The sequence below is a fragment of the Hypanus sabinus genome, chromosome 3 (assembly GCF_030144855.1).
Source record: "Hypanus sabinus isolate sHypSab1 chromosome 3, sHypSab1.hap1, whole genome shotgun sequence".
Taxonomy (NCBI): domain Eukaryota; kingdom Metazoa; phylum Chordata; class Chondrichthyes; order Myliobatiformes; family Dasyatidae; genus Hypanus; species Hypanus sabinus.
Window position 1 is genome coordinate 58984703 of NC_082708.1, and position 18279 is coordinate 59002981.

At 39.8% G+C, this 18279-nt stretch overlaps 1 protein-coding gene across 10 annotated transcripts in view; it reads right to left on the reverse strand.

The window, feature by feature from the left end:
- LOC132391364 (neuronal PAS domain-containing protein 2-like) overlaps positions 1-18279 on the reverse strand; it is a 122156-nt gene that overhangs the window by 22837 nt on the left and 81040 nt on the right. For all 10 annotated transcript variants that reach the window (XM_059964442.1, XM_059964441.1, XM_059964440.1 and 7 more), the window contains 7 exons: positions 14647-14760; positions 11851-11969; positions 10479-10561; positions 8056-8162; positions 5302-5449; positions 3752-3836; positions 3157-3286 (listed from right to left, as the gene is read on the reverse strand). In XM_059964442.1, the coding sequence (XP_059820425.1) occupies positions 3157-3286; positions 3752-3836; positions 5302-5449; positions 8056-8162; positions 10479-10561; positions 11851-11969; positions 14647-14760 (786 nt within the window). The remainder of the gene's footprint in view (positions 1-3156; positions 3287-3751; positions 3837-5301; positions 5450-8055; positions 8163-10478; positions 10562-11850; positions 11970-14646; positions 14761-18279) is intronic.

Genomic DNA, 18279 nt, shown 5'->3' on the forward strand with positions numbered 1-18279 from the left:
TCATTGGCCTCCTCACTCCTGCCTCTGTGTTGTGTGCGCCCCCCTGCCGGGCCTGGTCTGGTCCACTGTTGGGCACGTGGTCTGGTAATCTGACCGACAGATGCCATGCTCTCCCTCTTGGCTTTCCACAGCACGTCTGCCCGGGCCGCCACCTTCCGGGGGTCACTGAAATCTGCATCGGCCAGCAGCAGATGTATGTCCTCGGGCAGTTGCTCTAGGAACGCTTGCTCGAACATGAGGCAGGGCTTGTGTCCGTCAGCCAGGGACAGCATCTTGTTCATCAATGCTGACGGCGGTCTGTCTCCCAAACCGTCCAGGTAAAGCAGGCGGGCACCCCACTCACACCGTGAGAGGCTAAAAGTCCCAATGAGCAGCGCTTTGAATGCTTCATATTTGCCTTCTTCCGGGGGCGACTGTATGAAATCCGCAACCTTGGCGGCCATCTCCTGGTCAAGGGTGCTCACCAAGTGGTAGTAACGCGTGGAATCAGAGGATATCTGCTGAATCTGGAACTGAGCTTCTGCTCGGCTAAACCACACGCGTGGTCGCAGCATCCAGAAAGTTGGCAGTTTTAGCGAAACTGCGTGAACAGATGAAGAGTCGGTCATCTTTCGTCCAAATCCCGTTTGGACCATCGGGGTCACCAAGGTAGCGATGTACTACATACAGAGCTAGAGACGACACGCAGTCGGTAAGTCGTTTCGAGACTAGTTTATTCAAACCGTGGCGCTGGCATTTAATCCCTAGTGCCCGCTCTCTCCGGGCGGAAATGTCGTCAGAGGTGCATTACCAAAGTCTCCCCCCGCGCGCTGGCTATTTGTGAGCCGGTTTGCCTGCGCAGAAAGTGGGTCGCCACAATATGCTGTTTGTCACAGTAAAGTTAATCATTATGTATCTTTTTTACTATATGTGAGGTTTAAAGAATTGAGGGAGGCGCTGCAAGCTGCAAGCAAACAAAAATGTATGCACATGCCACCTTGGGCCTAAGTGCTGTAGGTGTGCCAACCCTGAAGGATGTGCTGGATAGGGGTGGCAGCAGGACCCCAATCACTCATGTTGTTTGCCTGCCTCAGCAGGTTTCAGCAGTGCCTGTAGCTTAAGAATGAGGGCAAAAGGCAATAATTTGGATAACTGGTGAAAGCAGTGCCTTGTGAGGGAATTGGAGACTCCCTATACACTCACAACTGTGTGGCCAGGTTCTGCCTTACTTCATCTGCAAGTTTGCAGATAACACCACCATAATGACTTGCAGATAATACCACCATAATGAGCCTTATCTGAAATCATAAAGAGTCAGAGCACAAGAAGAACATACAGAGCCTAGTGACAGGTGTCGTGACAATGACCTTTACCTCAGTATCAGAAAACAAAGAGCTGGACATTGACTACAGGACATGGTCCTGAGCTGCTGAGGTTGAGAGTTTCAAGTTCCTCAGAGTGAACATCACCGGCCTGGGTCCAAGCACAATGACAATGTGACCAAGAAAGCGGAAGAGCACCTCTACTTCACGTACAGGAGTGAGATCGATCAGCTGGTTGAATGGTGTCGTAAAAACAAATTTGCGCTCAATGTCAGTAACCAAGGATTGATTGTGGACTTCAGGAAGGGGATGCCAAGGGAACTCACACCAGTCCTTATCGATAGGTCAACAATGAGCAGTTTCAAGTTCCTGGTGTCAAGATTTCAGAAGATCTATCTTGGCCCCAACATATTGATGCAACTATGAAAAGAGCATGTCACTGGCTATGTTGTATTAGGAGTTTGAGGAGATTCAATACATCACTAAAGACTCCAGGCAAATTTCTACAGATGTACCACGGAGAGCATTCTAACTAGTTGCATCACCATCTGGAATGAATCGTCCAATGCAAAGGATCATAAAAAGCAGCAGTGAGTGTAAACTCAGCCAGCTTTGTCATGGGCACTTACCTCCCCACCATCAAGGACATCTTCTATAGGTGGCATTCAACAGTGAGGACCTTCACCATCCAGAACATAGCCTATTCTCATTGCTCGCGTTAAAGAGGAGGTACAGGAGCCTGAAGTCACACCCTCAATGTTTTAGGAACAGCTTCTTCCACTCTCCCATCAGATTTCTGAACGGACAATTAATTGATGAACACTACCTCACCATCACTATTTAAGTTTTTTTTGTTTTATATATATATAGCCATCTGTTGTCGGAGTCAACCATGGATATTGTGTCCTAGTTGTCTCTGTGATATGCAAGCCAGCGATGCACGATATGGAAAGCAAGCTGTTGCCCATTGATGCACCATCAATAACTCACTCTGAGACGTAAGGCGAGATATCGGCTTTTATTGACTGGAAGAAGGAACAAGCAGTGAGTGACCACCATACTACATCCTGGAGACTGAGAGGCTGGGCTCAGGCCTTGATCGCCTTTATACAGGGGTCTGTGGGAGGAGCCACAGGAGCAGTCAGCAGGGGGCGTGTCCAGACAGGTATAAGTAGTTCACCACACCCATGCAACTGGCTTCCCTTCCCCATGCAGCTGATGAATTCAAAGGAACCACAGAGACCGATACAGTTAGGCACCAGCGGTGTCGCAGGAGTTGCCATTCAGCATTGAATTCAATGTAGGACTGCCTAAGGGATTCAAGGTCAGGATTTTTTCCTCGGGGTTTATTCCCAAAACCTTCCCCATTGTCGGGTATAGCCACAGGGCAGTGGAGGTTTGAGATCACAGTTTTCCCTCTCCTAGGGCTGGACTTGGTTGTCAGAGGCTATCTGAGGCACGGCATTGGGAGCACTTAATAGGTAGTGTGAGCTTATTTCCACTATCTGAATCTGGCTATTACAACCTTAATGTGCTATCTCTCTCTCATACACACACACATACAGACACATGCTGTGGAGCAGTTGTGCCGGTATGCAAATTGGAAATTGGAGCATATTCAAGTTGCTTCTCAGGCAGGAGTCTGCACAAACACTGCTTGTGATCTAAATTTTAGGCAAATTTTCAAATAAGTGACATATTAAATAATTAAGGGTAAATTAATTCCAGAAAATATCAAAACCATCTGCTATGAGGCATATTATAAAGTACAGATTACAGATTTCTAAGTTGTAGCACAATGTAAAATTTTTACCCCCAGAAGATTCCCAAATAACAGAACACAAATAACACCTACATGCAGATTCCGACATCGAGGTATGAGATGATTTGCGTGAGGTCTGAGATGAAGAAGAAGGTGATGGGCTGCCAGTGAGCACTTCAAATGCTTTAAGATGTTGCTGTGTGTCAAGTCTTGAGTCAGGTCCCTGCACATAAATAACAACAGTAGAAAGTACTACAAGTGTGGAGACTTTACTGTTTCTGTAATGACAAAGGCAATGATAGTAGCTTTCTTGTAATGAATAATGGAATGTGGGTATTGCTGGTGAGGTCAGCATTTAATGTTCATCCCTACTTTGCTATTGGAAAGTTGGTGGTGAACTGCCTTCATGAACCATCAGATCAATATAGTACGGTTTGCTGGGGTGTTCTGGAGTTTTGACTCAATAGCACCGAAGATATGATAATGGTTTTAAGTGAAGTAGCTGTATAATTTTGAATGGAACTTGCTAGCAGCAGAGTCCCCATCTGCTAGATTTCCTACATAGAGGGAGTTTCTTCAACTAATTCACAACAAAATGTCCAGTATGAGCATATACAGTATAGGTCAGATTATTTCAGAATATGAAGCAGATTGGTGGAATTGTGAAATACTTGGGCATCGTTCTTACCTTAAGTGACGAAGAAGCATCAGCCTCTGCAGTGGTATCGTCTATACTGATATCTTGTCGGCGCTGTGCTCGAACCTCAGCATAGCTGTTGCAATTTAAAAATTAATAAGACATTAACAAAAAGTCTTGAGTGTATTAGAATATAAATTAAACTTGCATTTTCTAGATACAAAACATATTGCCTTTTTCCTAACAAGAAGACATGCATTTTCATCTCGGGGTTATCTTTCATTGAAATTAGTAATTCCATTAGGACAATGTTTTTATTCATTTATAGAAAGTGGGTGCCAGTGGCAAACACGGTACTTATGGCCCGTTCTCAACTGTCCTTGAGAAAGTGGTGGGAAGGCACCTTCCTGATCAGCTGTGATGAATTTAATGCCACAGTACTATTGGTTATCAGTTCAAACACCTCTCCGGGGAGGACAGCAGAACGCTGATATGTATTGATGTTGCCTGACTTAGATTGGGAGATGCAGGTACTCCATTGACATTTGTCTGCCGCAGGTGATAAAAGCTCAGCATTCAGACGGAGGCTTTGCAGAGTGCTGCAGTAAGTCTTGTAAACGGTAAACAACACTGACAAGGGTAAATGGAATGAATGTAGTGGACAGTGGGTATTAATCAAATGGCCTGCATGGTCTTGGATGTTATCAACATTCTTTCATGTTGTTGGAGCCCCATACAGCCAGTCTTATTACTTGTAATGTGCAATGTTGCCTTTTTCAACTGTAAATATAGACTTTGTTTATTTTAATATCTTTATTAATGTAAATCAAACCAACAAAAATAAGGGATCTCCCTGTGGCCACACACTTCAATTCCACAGACCTCTCCCACTCCGACATATCTGTCCATGGCCTCCTCTACAGTCAAGATGAGGCCGCGCGCAGGTCGATGGAGCAATACCTTATCTTCCACCTAGGTAGCCTCCTACCTGCCGGCATGAACATCCAACTCACAGACCTCCGTTGATACCCCTGCCCCCCCCTTACCCCCATCCCTATCTATTATTTCAGTCTGGTTCTCTTTCTCTCTCTTTTTTCCCCCCTCACTATAATCTCCCCCCAGCCCTACCTTTCTTTCTCTTTTATTTCCCATAGTTCTCCACCTACCCCTTAGCCCATTTCCCTCCAACCTATCACTTCCCAGCTCTCTACTTTATCCCTCCCCCCACTTCTTATCCCCCTTGACCATCCCATGTTACTTCACTCCTGATGAAGGGTTTCGGCCCGAAACGTCGTCACTACCTCCTCCCATAGATGCTGTCTGGCCTGCTGAGTTCTGCCAGCATTTTGTGTTTTTATTTATTTCCAGCATCTGCAGATTCACTCGTGTTGCAACAAAAATAAGGATTTCTTCCAGACTCTTTACCATAATGAATGTGAACATAGTGAGGTTACCTACATTTAGTAATTCCAGAAGATACTGAAGTATAAAAAAAGCTTATTATTTCAGCGGCAAGATCTAATCACCAAAAGTGCCTACTTACTGATTTTGTTAACACACAATGCACTTATTAAAGATGCTAATCCATGCTCCCTTCATACCTCACTAATGTGTGTTTGCACACAATGAACTCTGGTTTGGAGTTCCACTGGTGATAGGTAATGTAGTAATGAGTTTGGAGCCAGATCCACTGTTGCCCTTTTGTTAAGAATCGATAGCAGCAAGACTTTCCTTTGCCAAATTGCATCACTACAGAAAACAAAATGCATTTCTCTCAAGTTTGGTTTAAAAGAGAAACAATATTATTGTTCACAATAACTCAATGTTCCTTAAAACAGACATATTTTTACAATGTTATTCAAAACATCAGTTAGTCTTGCTTTTTTGGAAAAGTAATTGAATAGAAAAAAATACAGATTTTTTTAAATGACTATAATTTTGTCATATGTATATAAACCTGCCAGTTTAAGTATCCTTCATTAAAATATTGTTGCAAGTTTAGCAGATTTTATTCTCAATATGCTGGATGAGTTTTTCTAGCAGTCTTACATTTACACGTCACTATTTTTAACAAGAATGCAGCTTTTTTACTGACATTTTAAAATCTATTTCCAAGTCTGAAACTGTTCTGGTGGGATTTATAGTCACATCCTTCAGGTCATTTGTATTTTAGTGGCATCCGTTGGTCTCGAAAGACCATGGATCTGCTCCTGGAGTTTCCAGGGCGCAGGCTTGCAGGGTTGTATGGGAGACCGGCAGTTGCCCAAGCTGCAGGCCTTCCCCTCTCCACACCACCTATGTTGTCCAAGGGAAGGGCACTAGGACCCAAGCAGCTTGGTACCGGTGACGTCACAGAGCAATGTGTTGTTAAGTGCCTTGCTCAAGGACACAAACACGCTGCCTCAGCTGAGGCTCGAACCAGTGACCTTCAGGTTACTAGTCTGATGGCTTGCCCACTAGGCCATATTACAAGATGTATTACCATAAGGAAGTGGTCTAAGACAATATTGCTAAAAATAATGGAAACTACAACTCTGGTATGGTTAGAAACTAATGCAAAGTTGCCCAGTTTACACAAGCAAGGTACTACAGAAACCCTCGGCACTGTCAGCCAGTATTGCACATGGTCAAGGATCTAGTGCTTTTGGGTAACCAGAAATAGTTGTCAAGCTACTTGGAGCATCCATGCCTGACATTGATGACAATGTGTGATATTATTAGAATAGTTTAGCAGCAAAAGAGCAGGTCATTTACTTGGACATTTGAGAGTTTGCAATTATGGTATGTATTTTATTTCATTAGGGACAAAAACAGTAAAAACAAAATAAAAATCTGGATCAAGAAGCACCAGTGGTGAGAGAAGCAAGGTTAATGTTTCATCGTAGCTGGAAAATGTCAGAAACAAAACAAGTTTTAAGTTGCAGAGGAAGAGGGAGTAATAGAGAGAATAAAAGGGAATGTCTGATAGGATGAAGACCGTGACGAATGCAATGACACATTTAGTGTTGGCTTCAGCTGAAAGAGGATTGGGAAAGTATGACTGGAAGAAGGGTACATAGCAGAAGATGAATTTAATCTGAACTAACAGAAAAAGAGGCAGGAAAAAAAAACAATCAGACTCCTGTAAAAGTGAAGTAAAGACTTGACCTTCTGAACATGAATTGGTGAGCACTTTGGAGAAAATCTCCGTTTAGCCTGGAATTTTAACCTGAGATTCCATTTGCCTTTCACATCCCACTCTGTTTTCTAATTCAATACAAGGATACAGAAATAACTAATCTCAATGCAATCTCTTCTGATATTATATTTAAAACTTCAGAATAACACTAATTCAACTAGTACAGTAATCCCGAACATGTACTTCATAGTTTCAGCATCCTTTTCTTTTTCTTTTATCTTCTGATATTTCAATTTCATGTGTCAAGTCCTATTTGCACATCTTCAGTTTAAACCAAACCACTATCAGTCGATACCATGTCAATTATATAATTCAGTTCATTTTTTTCTCTCTGCCCTTTCTTTCTTTCTTTGTGACTTTAAGTATTTTTATTACTAATTTTTCACAATCGTAATTAACAGTCACGTGACCTGTTACATTAATGCTTTCTCTCCCCACAGATGAGGCCTGGCCTGCTAGCCTCTTCCAACATCTCCCATTTTTATTTTAGATTTCCAGCCTCTGCAGCATTTTATTTTTAAAACAACAGAAGCACTTGATTTCCCTTATCCTTTACCACATCAGATTTTACATCAATATTAAATCAGTTGATATTAGTGGCATGATATTGTATTAATTGTTGAAGTTGCTATTACTACTTTTAAAAGAGAACTGAAGAAAATAATGACTCAGATACTGTTGCTACTAATTCATAATTAACTTTTAGAGTGATAAATTTGGTGCTAAATAATCCTGTACATTACACCTGTGGACCAATTCGGGACGAATGGCTACAACTCCTTTTGAGGCAGTCATTGTGGAATGCTTTCACACAGAAAGAGAAAAACTTGTTCAAATATTAAAAAAAGATTTAATCAAAGCTGTACTCTTATCAAGGAGTTGCACTCAAACAGGCTATGGCTGAAGATCAAACTACTGCTTTGTAGTAGTTTTCTAATCCATAGTTCTTCTCAAAGTGGCTTTTTAATGCAAGCATTGAATCGTTGACTAGCCAGTACCTCTAAGCTAAAACCAAGGCAAACAAGTGATCTACAATTTAGAACATGGAGTTCACTCTTACCTAGAAGTTTCAAACTCTCATTAGATAGTTACTCCAATATATGAATGGGACATTTTGTCTTTTTTTAAGTTTCAAATTGTGATGTTATTAATCAGAGATTTTCTGTATGATACTTACATTGTTCATGGCATCTTGCCAACTGCTCCAGATCATCTGCATGGTAATAATCATAACCTGAAGTACCCAGGACTTCAAATGGCAAATAACCTATGATTGGAGCAGCTCTGTTGTTACAAAGAGAATATTGTTACAAAACATAAGTAGCAGTCAAATTGTAGATGAATTCCTGAGTCCCTGGAAATGAAGCAGTCTGATTATTTAAGCTTGATTTCAACATGACACATCTGGTCATCAGAAAAAAAGACTGGGAATTTACAGCACGTTCTATTATATCAGGTCACCATTTAGAATTTATAGAATTGCAAACAGGTAGGCTAGTAACTGTTTAAAAAACATGCTATAAACTGCAAAAATTACCACATACCACTGAATATATTATCTTTAACTAATCCATAATCAATCTTTTTTTGTAAAAAACTAACCATAATTAAAATGAAATTGTCATTTTTTTTGTGTATTACATTCACACAATTGGATGTACAGTAGCTGGAGTGACCTGTAATACATTTTACTAATCTGTTATTACTGGTTTTTAAATGTGCATAAATACTTGCTGAGTTACCAATGGGTGAAGCATATGTTTTCTGTCCATTGGTCTAGATTTCCAGCATCAACATTACATTTTAACAGTAAACAATGATTTTGTGAAAAAGATGCAGGGAGACTGTAAAGGGATATAGGCAGGCTAAATGAATGGACAAAGATATGGCAGATGGACCATAGTGCTTTGGTAGAGGAAAGAGCAGAGCTAAGTATTTCTCAAATGGGAGAGATTTAAAAAAATGTTGAGAGCAACCTGTATGTCCTTATATATGAATCACTGAAAGTCAACAAGCAGCTACAAGAAGTAGGAAGGCACATGGCATACCTGCCTTAAGAGAAAAGATATATGCTGAAATTATACTGTATAGTGCCCTGGTGAGTCTGTATTGAAAATATAGCTAACTAGTCTGGTCTTCCTGCCTAACCTTTGAAAGAGGGAGTTCAAGATCCTGGGACGAGGTTTATCCTTTGAGGAGAGATTCCAGTCAGTTGGGCCATTTATTTGGAACAACTCTTAAAGAACAAAAACTAAATTGTTAAAATGACTGGGATTGCCTTTGTTTACCTGGGACACCATGTCATTCAATTAGGGCAGGAGAATGTTGCTGAATAGTTTCTAACTAGTGCCAGCCATGTCCACTTGTATAGCTATTAGAAACTAGACTGTGCTTAGAGCCATCAGTCATTTGGGTATGTCTGTGTTCAAAAATCAGAGATTTTTGCCACTGATGGTTGGCAATAAATAAGCCGTAAGACAATTCAGAACTGTTTTGCTCACTGTGGTTAGATGTTACAGAGCAAACAACTTTTTAAAATGTCAGTTGCATGTGCAATGGTTATGTTATCCATTTGGGCTAATGGTCACTGATTCAAAAAGCAGTGATTCTTGATCATTTTGTTTTTTATTTTCACTTTTTGCAAAAAGCCAATGAAGACAATGAAAAAATGACAAAAAAGACAATGAAGCCAATGGTACCTGCACTAGGTGTGTGTGCTAATTTTGTTTATTTACAGTCAGTCAAAAGAACATGACAGCGATGAATTCTTCTGTCGATAACTATTAGAACTAATGTAACGCCCTGGTTCAGATAGTTTATATTTTGTTCTCTCTGGTATGTCGTTCTGTTCTGTGTACACTGCTTGTTTGGGTTACTGTTGAAGATAAGAGAATTGTATCCCTTCCAGTTAGGATGGCTAAGTTTAGGGGAGCTTTCTCTGGTGAGGGACACTAAGGTTGGGCTTGGGGCTTTGTCGGGGGAGAAGAGAGAAGATGTCGTAGGAGTCAACCTGGAGTGGGGCCATGATTCGACGAAGCCTGGGGAGATCAAGGGAGGATCGGTGAAGGGGAAACCGTGAGCTCCAACTTGTGCACATTAGACTGTTTCATTAAACTGGGCCCCTTTTCGTTTTTTTTGTTTTCCTTTACTAACCCATTAGTCAAATTAAGAATGATAAAGCTAAATCTTTTAATTGTATGTGGTGTTATTTCATTATACTTATTTGTAACAGGTAACGAATCATGCAGCACCCACATAAACAGGAGGTTTCGGCTGGGGGGGGGTGCACCTCAATCTCTCACATTTGGCGGGGCCGGAGATTGTCTTCCCTAGACTTAAGCAGCTGACAGAGCCAGACAGTTACACTAATATGCAGTTCTATAATACTGTAGTAGTATTGGTAGTGTTCTAATTTGTTCTGTATTTCATTTAAATGCATAAGTTGTTATTCAATTAAACAGTAGTTTGTCTTTGTTATGCTTTTTAGCTATTTCCATGAGTTTGGCTAATTGGGGCAGCCGCTTAATTAGCCTACAATGTACTGGTCCCAATGTGCCCCATTTAAATGGAATCCACTGAATTTGAACATTTCTCACTAACCTGTGGTCCAGAAATAAAAATTTCCACTCTAAACTATGCCGAGAAGAAAATTCTTCTGAAGTTTCTTCAATGATGCACATCTCCTGTTTTGGAATAAAATACTATAGATATATTTAATACAGTTAAAAATTATAGTTTATATCCTTTTCAATTTTCAGAATAAACCTGAAAATGAGACAATGACAAAAATGCTCTTGTTACATAATAAACCTATCACTGAACACAGCAGGCTATCCAAGAGCATTCAGAGGTAAAATTAACTCTTCCAGTTGGTATAACAGATATTGCAGCACAAAAGGACATCATTAGGCCTATTACCACCATGTGAACACTTTGATGGAACTAATCAATTAATGCTATTTGCTTGCTTTTTCCCCTTGTGTTCTCGCTATTAAGTGTGTAATTAATAAGTTTTTGAACATTACAGCTGTAGATGCTTCCCTAGCTTTTGAAGCACAGCATTCCAGATTATAACAAAGAATAAAACTTTTTCTCATGACACTGTTAATTCTCTGGGTTTATCCTCTGGACATTGTAAATACTTCATCTTTACACTATCAGAAACATTCATAATTCTTAATCAAGTTTTTATTAAATTGTCTATATACATGTACAAGATATATTATCTCTACATCATGAAATTAAGATTTCAATTTTCTAAGTCTGAAGCTCTAGAACTTCCAAATTTCTGCCCTTCTCTCTGTTTCCTTTAAACACATGAAACCTACATCTTTAACCAAGCATTTGGTTATCTAGTCCAATATTTCCTCAAGAATTTTTGTCAAGTTTTATTTGGTAACACCCCTATGAAGAGCTTTATATAGTGTCTGCTATTTTGAGGATGCTGCGTGGATATAAGTTACTGTTTTATATTGATACATGATCTTCTCCTGTAAAGTGTGAGGCAAGGTACTCATGGTTATCTCCGCCAGCTATTGTATCCAAAGTACCTTTCATTAGAAACGACAGAAAATCTGCAGATGCGGAAAATCCAAGCAACAGTCACATAGAAGCTGCCTGGCCTGCTGAGTTTCTCCAGCATTTTGTGTGTGTGTTATCTTTCATTAGACCCTCTTCTTCCACAGGATTGATTCCATGTGGCTCAATTTACCTTAAACCTGCTAACAACCATTTACAGATAGTTTTGACATCTCAACACTTATTATTTCAATATGAAAATCGCTGACTTCCCTTTAACAATTCGGCATGAACTCCAATATGGCCGAGCCCTGTATACTGTTCTATATAGAATCCTATCCACGCTAATGGATCTATTCATCCTCCTGGTCCTTCTATGCAGTTCCAATGCAGAGAACAATCTGGGATGATTGCAGGCAAGTGTTATCCAATTTCAATCCCCCAGTGTACCTACCTTTATGAACTGAGGTGTTGCTAAACGGACAGTTGCTACAAAACACATTTGTTTAGCTGCCGTTGTTTGAAATGTCCTTTGGACAGCACCATCAAAACCATTACACGAGGAGCTAGGCACTAAGATGGAGGGAAAAGAGTGAAATGAAAATTTCCCCTTATGGATTACGTCATTAAAAAAGAAAAACTTCTCAACTATTCAGTGACCTAACAGTAGAGGTTACTATACACCAAAATATATGCATGTCTAAAGGACATTGAATGGATAGGTTTTCAAAATTAGTTCCAATATTCTTAAAATTGCTTGAGCCTACCAAACTTTAGCATCATGTTAGACTTAAATGTTTAGTAGATTAAGTAACCGCAAGATGGATTTTTTAACGTAGTGGCATATTCATGACAATGAATTTATACAATGAGTATATACTTTATCTGAATTCCATTTGATCACCAGGTCTGAAATCTACTGCATATTAGATTTTTAAAATACTTAATTAATATTTTCACATATTATTTGTCAGTTTCTCGTAATTACTATGTACAATTGTCTTCTTTACTTAAGTTTGTGATTCCAGGGAGAAAAATCATAAAAGAGATTGTTTTTTACTATGTAGAACTGATCACAACTGTTGTTCATATGGATATAAAAGAATGTAACAGGCTATAAGCAGTTTCATGTGCAGACCTTTTGTTTCTGTTTGACAAATTCTATTTGACAAATTTGTTTCATAATTTACAAACATGTATTTTGGCACTTAAAAAGCAGAGGGATTACATTATGACATACACTAATAAGCTAAAGGGATAGATTCAATGCAGCAAAACAGGATTAAATTACATCTGTACACAGTTACAAAATATGGCATTAAAATGGATGCAAAAAAAGACAATTAAGTGTTGCTATTCTCCCCTCGTGAATTAATCACCTTGACTTTTGCCAGTACTCTCTCTAAACTTAAATTTAGGAATGAACTTCAAAAATTCAACATTGGTACTGATCTTTATAGAACACAAGATAGATAAATACTTTATTGATCCCAAAGGAAATTACAGTGTCACAGTAGCACAACAACCAAATGCTTTTGAGGATCTATTCTCAGCAGCTATTCCTACAGTATTATTAGCAGTCCAATGAAATGGACAGTAATGTTTGTCAGTTTTCTTAATAAGTGAATTCTACCTATTTAGTCTAGTTGTTAAATACACAGTCAGCATTCAATTATGTTGACAATGTCATTTGTAGTTTGATTGTAATGATTAAGTGTGCCACATCTTATACAGTATCTCTTGACAGACATCTGTAACATACCATGAAGAGCATAAATATAATATGCTGGAGAAAGAGTGAATGAGTGTATTTCTTCATTTGCAGAAGCCCATATTCTCTGGCAAGTGTTTGAGATGTACCACCATAATTTTATAGCAGGAAGGGAACCTGGAGGAAGAACCAAATCTCAAAAACAGAGAGGAACCCTGGGGCAAGACCAGGTTTAATTGCTCATCTTTAAACTCGAACGCAGTTTATTGGAGGGAGGAGATTATTTATTGGGAAAGCACTATTCACACGTTCCTCTTTGCAGAATAGAATACCGAGCTGTGTGAATGATGCCATAACTGATCCCCATTTTCAGGTATTAGAGCAAATGCTTTAGTATTTCCCAGGCTATGAAGGAAGAACATAAAGGAACAAAGATTTTTACTCCTGATCATTATTTAGTTGTCCTATTCTGGAAAACAAATAATGTGGTTGTAGGCAGGATTAAGTGATTACAATGATGTTTGCCAGCTTAACCAGCCTACCACCATTACTGCCTGGGTGCCTACCAGACCAAAGAGCCCTGAACATGACAGAGTTTGAAGAATGATTCCATGAATCAATCATCAGCTATGGGAGGAAAGGAAAAAATAAAATATAGACTCCTCCACAAATCTTCAAGCCTCCTGAATATTTCCAGTTTTTTTAATACATTTTCAGTAACTGCTTTCTTTTATTTTATATGGAATCAGATCTGAACTACTTGTTTTGAAAATGGTATATGGTTGATCGAGGGTTTCTGACAGTTCCTTTCACTGCAGCTTGAAACATAGTTATATGTATTTGCTTTCAACTTGACTTTTCTGCCATTAATTGTGAAATTGTTTATAATTATAAGATCTGAAGTTATAAGTAGTTCGGTATTTATACATATTTTGATCTCCAACACCCCCAATTTATTAAAAAATGACAAATACTTTGTTGCCTGCTAATATTTTATTTAATTATCTTTTTAGACACATTTAGTCAGAGTTGTGCTTACTTTTGTTCCTTACAAAAAATCCTACAGCAGGTTATCAGGAATATAAATTATTTAGTTCAAAGTTCAAAGTATATTTATTATCGAAGTACCTATATGTCACTATATACAACCCTGAGATTTATGTCCTTGTGGGCAATCACAGTAAATACAGCAAAAAATAAATCACAGACTGCATCCAATAGGACGGACAACAACCAATGTCCAAAGAAAAACAAACTGTGCAAATATAAAAAGAAAGAGAAAAAGATAAATGTTATTATTAATAAATAAGCAATAAATATTGAGAACATTGAAATGAGGAGTCCTTGAAAGTGAGTCCACAGGTTGTGCCTACATTAGATAGTTTAACTATTTACTGTAATTATTACTATATAGTTCTTTTTGCTTTGTTCCATGTTTAAAACACTCTCTAGTTTTGGTCTGCAAATTCTGTGCTGATAAACTCATCATTAAGTTTGTATTCTCATATGCAACAAATGGAGACAAATGCCAACACTTACCATTGTCATAAGACTGAAAGTTTCCCACAAATCTTAGGTATTCATATGTAGGAGCTTCCTTTGGGTCTAATGTTCCCCGTAGCAGATGGCAAGAAAATTCAAAGTCGTTCTCAGCTTTAAGTTAAAAAAAACAATCAAAGCCAAGTTACACAAATGTAATTTCTAGATCCTAAATTATTGCCGAGCGGCCAGGAAATCATATGATCTGCTCAAGAAGTACTTGGCCATCAATCTAGTTTGGATCTATTCAACCTTCTCATCTGTTCCCTTCAAACAAGTGTGATCTGATGTCAGAAAGAATGGGATGGGAGCAGGAGGAAAGGGTAATTCATTTTGGGGTGCAATCTACTGCTAGTTTCCTCTGGTTTGCCTATAGATAATCAAACCAGGATATCTACATTGAAACAAGAAGGCAGAAATATTGAATTTCATCATTATCATTCTAGCTTTGGGCCCAGGTTCACTTCTTCATGGACAATCTGAATCTCTTTTAAAAAGTGAGCTTAAACTTGTCTGTGAGCAGGGGATGGCAGACTGAGTTGGAGACAGTTCCTTTCGGACTTTACATACAGGTTTTAACAAGCAAGTGGCACCTGTCAGGAGCTGTCTGTGGAGCAGGAGATTGCCTGGGTTATTATTAACTTAGCAAGGGCCAATAAAAGGAAGTAAAGTTTAAGTGGAGCAGCCATTGTTGGAGTGGACAATGTTAGAGTGGTCAGGCTTTGGCTCAACAGGAGCAGGCTAGAACTTAAATTTGATAAATTAGAAGTATAACAAGTGTAGGCAGAATGGTAGTTCAGACTGCTGCTATGAGATGTTAGATTTCAGGATATCTGATGATGACATCTGTAAGAAGTGCACCCAACTTCAGCTCCTGACTGACAAGGTTAAGGAACTGGAGCTGGAGCTGGATGCACTCACCAACAATCCAGGAGGCTAAACACTTCGTAGATGAGGCTTTTATTGAGGTGGTCACACCCAGAGTGCAGGCTTCAGATAGTAGATGGGTGACCACCAAGATATGTAAGGTGAGTAAGCAGTCAGTGCAGGGTTCCATTATGGCCATTCCCCTCAGCAACAAGTCTACCCTTTTGCTGGAAGCGGCACAGCAGCAGCAGTCAGCTCTAAGGCTCAGCAGGGAAGGGTAAAGTCAGGCAGAGCAATAGTGATGGAGTCTCAATAGTTAGGGGGATGGACAGCAGATTCTGTGGATGGGAAAGAGAAGCCAAAATGGTGTGTTGCCTCCCAGGTGCTAGGATCCAGGATGTCTCAGAGCAGCTACAGAAGATTCTCGAAGGGGAGGGTGAGCAGCCAGAGGCCGTGATGCACATTGGCACCAATGACAATGGGAGAAAGAAGGAAGAGATCCTGTGCAGCGAGTTTACGGAGTTGGGAAAGAGGCTGAAGACCAGGACCTCCAAGGTAGTACCTCAAAGTTTGCAGATGGTATGAAGATAGGTGGAGGGGTAGATAGTGCTGAGGAAGCAATGCGATTGCAGCAGGACTTAGGTAAATTGGAAGAATAGGCAAAAAACTGGCAGATGGAATACAGTATTGGGAAATGTATGATAATGCATTTTGGTAAAAGGAACAATAGTGCGGACTATTATCTGAATGGGGAGAAGGTTCAAACAAGAGAGGTGCAGAGGGACTTATGAATCCCCATGCAAGACTCCCAGAAGGTTAATTCACAGGTTGAGTCTGTGGTAAAGAAGCCAAATGCAACGTTGGCTTTCATTAAGAATAGAATATAAAAACAAAGAGATAATGCTGAAGGTTTATAAGACACTAGTCGGGTCTCACAAGAGTTTTGGGCCCATATCTCAGAAAGGATGCATTGTAATTGGAGAAATTGCAGAGGAGATTCACAAGGATGATTCTGAGAGTGAAAGAAATAACATATCAGGAGTGTTTGGCAGCTCTGGGACAGTACTCACTAGAACTTAGAAGAATGCGGAGGATCTCATTGAAAAGACTAGATAAGGTGGATATGGAGAGGATGTTTCCTCTGTTGGGGGTATCCAGAACTAGAGGGCAAAGTCTCAAAAGTGAGGGGTGATCTTTTAGAACAGAAGTAAGGAGGAATTTTTTTTTTTAGCCAGAGAGTAGCGAATCTGTGGAATGCTCTGCCACAGACTGTGGTGGAGGCCAAGTCCGTGGGTATATTTAAAGTGGAATTTTATAGGTTCCTGGCATCAAGGGATATGGTGAGAGGGCAGGTGTATGGGGTTGAATGGGATCAGCCATGATGAAATGGTGGAGTGGACTTGATGGGCTGAATGGCTTAGTTCTGCTCCTATGTCTTATAGTAGAAATCTCTGGACTACTGCCAATTCAATGTGCTAGTCAGGGCAGGAATAGAATGCTGGCACAGATAAATGAGTGGCTGAAGAAGTGGTGCAGGGGGCAGGGTTTCAGATTTCTGGATCATTGGAATCTTTTCTGTAAAAAAAGATGGGTTACATTGAACTCGAGGGGGACCAATATCCTTGTGGACAGGTTTTCTAGAGCTTGTGGGGAGGTTTTAAATTAAGTTGGCAAGGGGATAGGAATCGGAGTGATAGGGCTAAGGATGGGGCACTAAGTCGATGCAGTGTATAGTGAGACTGTGCAGAAAGATGGGCAGACGATAGGGCAAAATTCCTGTCAGTGGATTGAGTGGAAGTGTAACATAGGAGCAAAATCAAAAAGGGTGATGAATACTAAAGGAATTATATTTAAATGCATGTGGTATATGGAATAACGTGCAGGAACTTGTAATGCAGTTAGAGCTTGTCAGATATGGTGCTGTGGACATAATTGAGTTGTGGCTAAAAGAAGATCATAGTTGGGAGCTTAACATCCAAGGATACACCTTGTATTGAAAGGACAGGCAGGTAGGCTGAGGGTGTAAGGTGGCTCTGATGGTAAAAAGTGAAGTAAAATCTTAGAAAGAGGTGATATAGGATTGAAAGATGTTCATAGTCAAAGCTCAAAGTAAATTTATTATCTAAGTATATATATGTCACCATATAAAACCCTGTGATTTTTTTTGCGCACAGTCACAGTAAACACAATACAATAGAATCAATGAAAGACTGCACCGGACAGGTCAGACAGCAACCAATGTGTGTGAAAAAATATAAACTGTACAAATTCAAAAAGAAAGAGAAGAAAAAGAAACAATAATAATAAGTAATTAATCAATAAATATCAAGAACCTAAGATGGAGTGTCATTGAAAGTGAGTCCAGGGCAGTGGGAATAGCTCAGTGGAGTTATCGGTCTAGTTCAAGAGCCTGATGGTTAAGGGGTAATAACTGATGCTGAACCTGATGAGCGGGTCCTGAGGCTCCTGTAATTTCTTCCTGATGGCAACAGTGAGAAGAGAGCATGGCCAGGATAGTGGGGGTCCTTGATGATGGATGCTATTTTCCAGTTACAGCGCTCTGTGTAGATGTGCTCAATGGTGGGGAGAGCTTTATCCATGTTGGACTAAGCTGTATCCTCTGCTTTTTGTAGGCTTCTCTGAACAAGGGCACTGGTGTTTCCCTTCCAGGCTTTGATGCAACCTGTCAATATGCTCTCCACCATACATCTATAGACATTTGTCAAAGTTTTTGATGTCATTCCAAATTTTCACAAACTCCTAAGA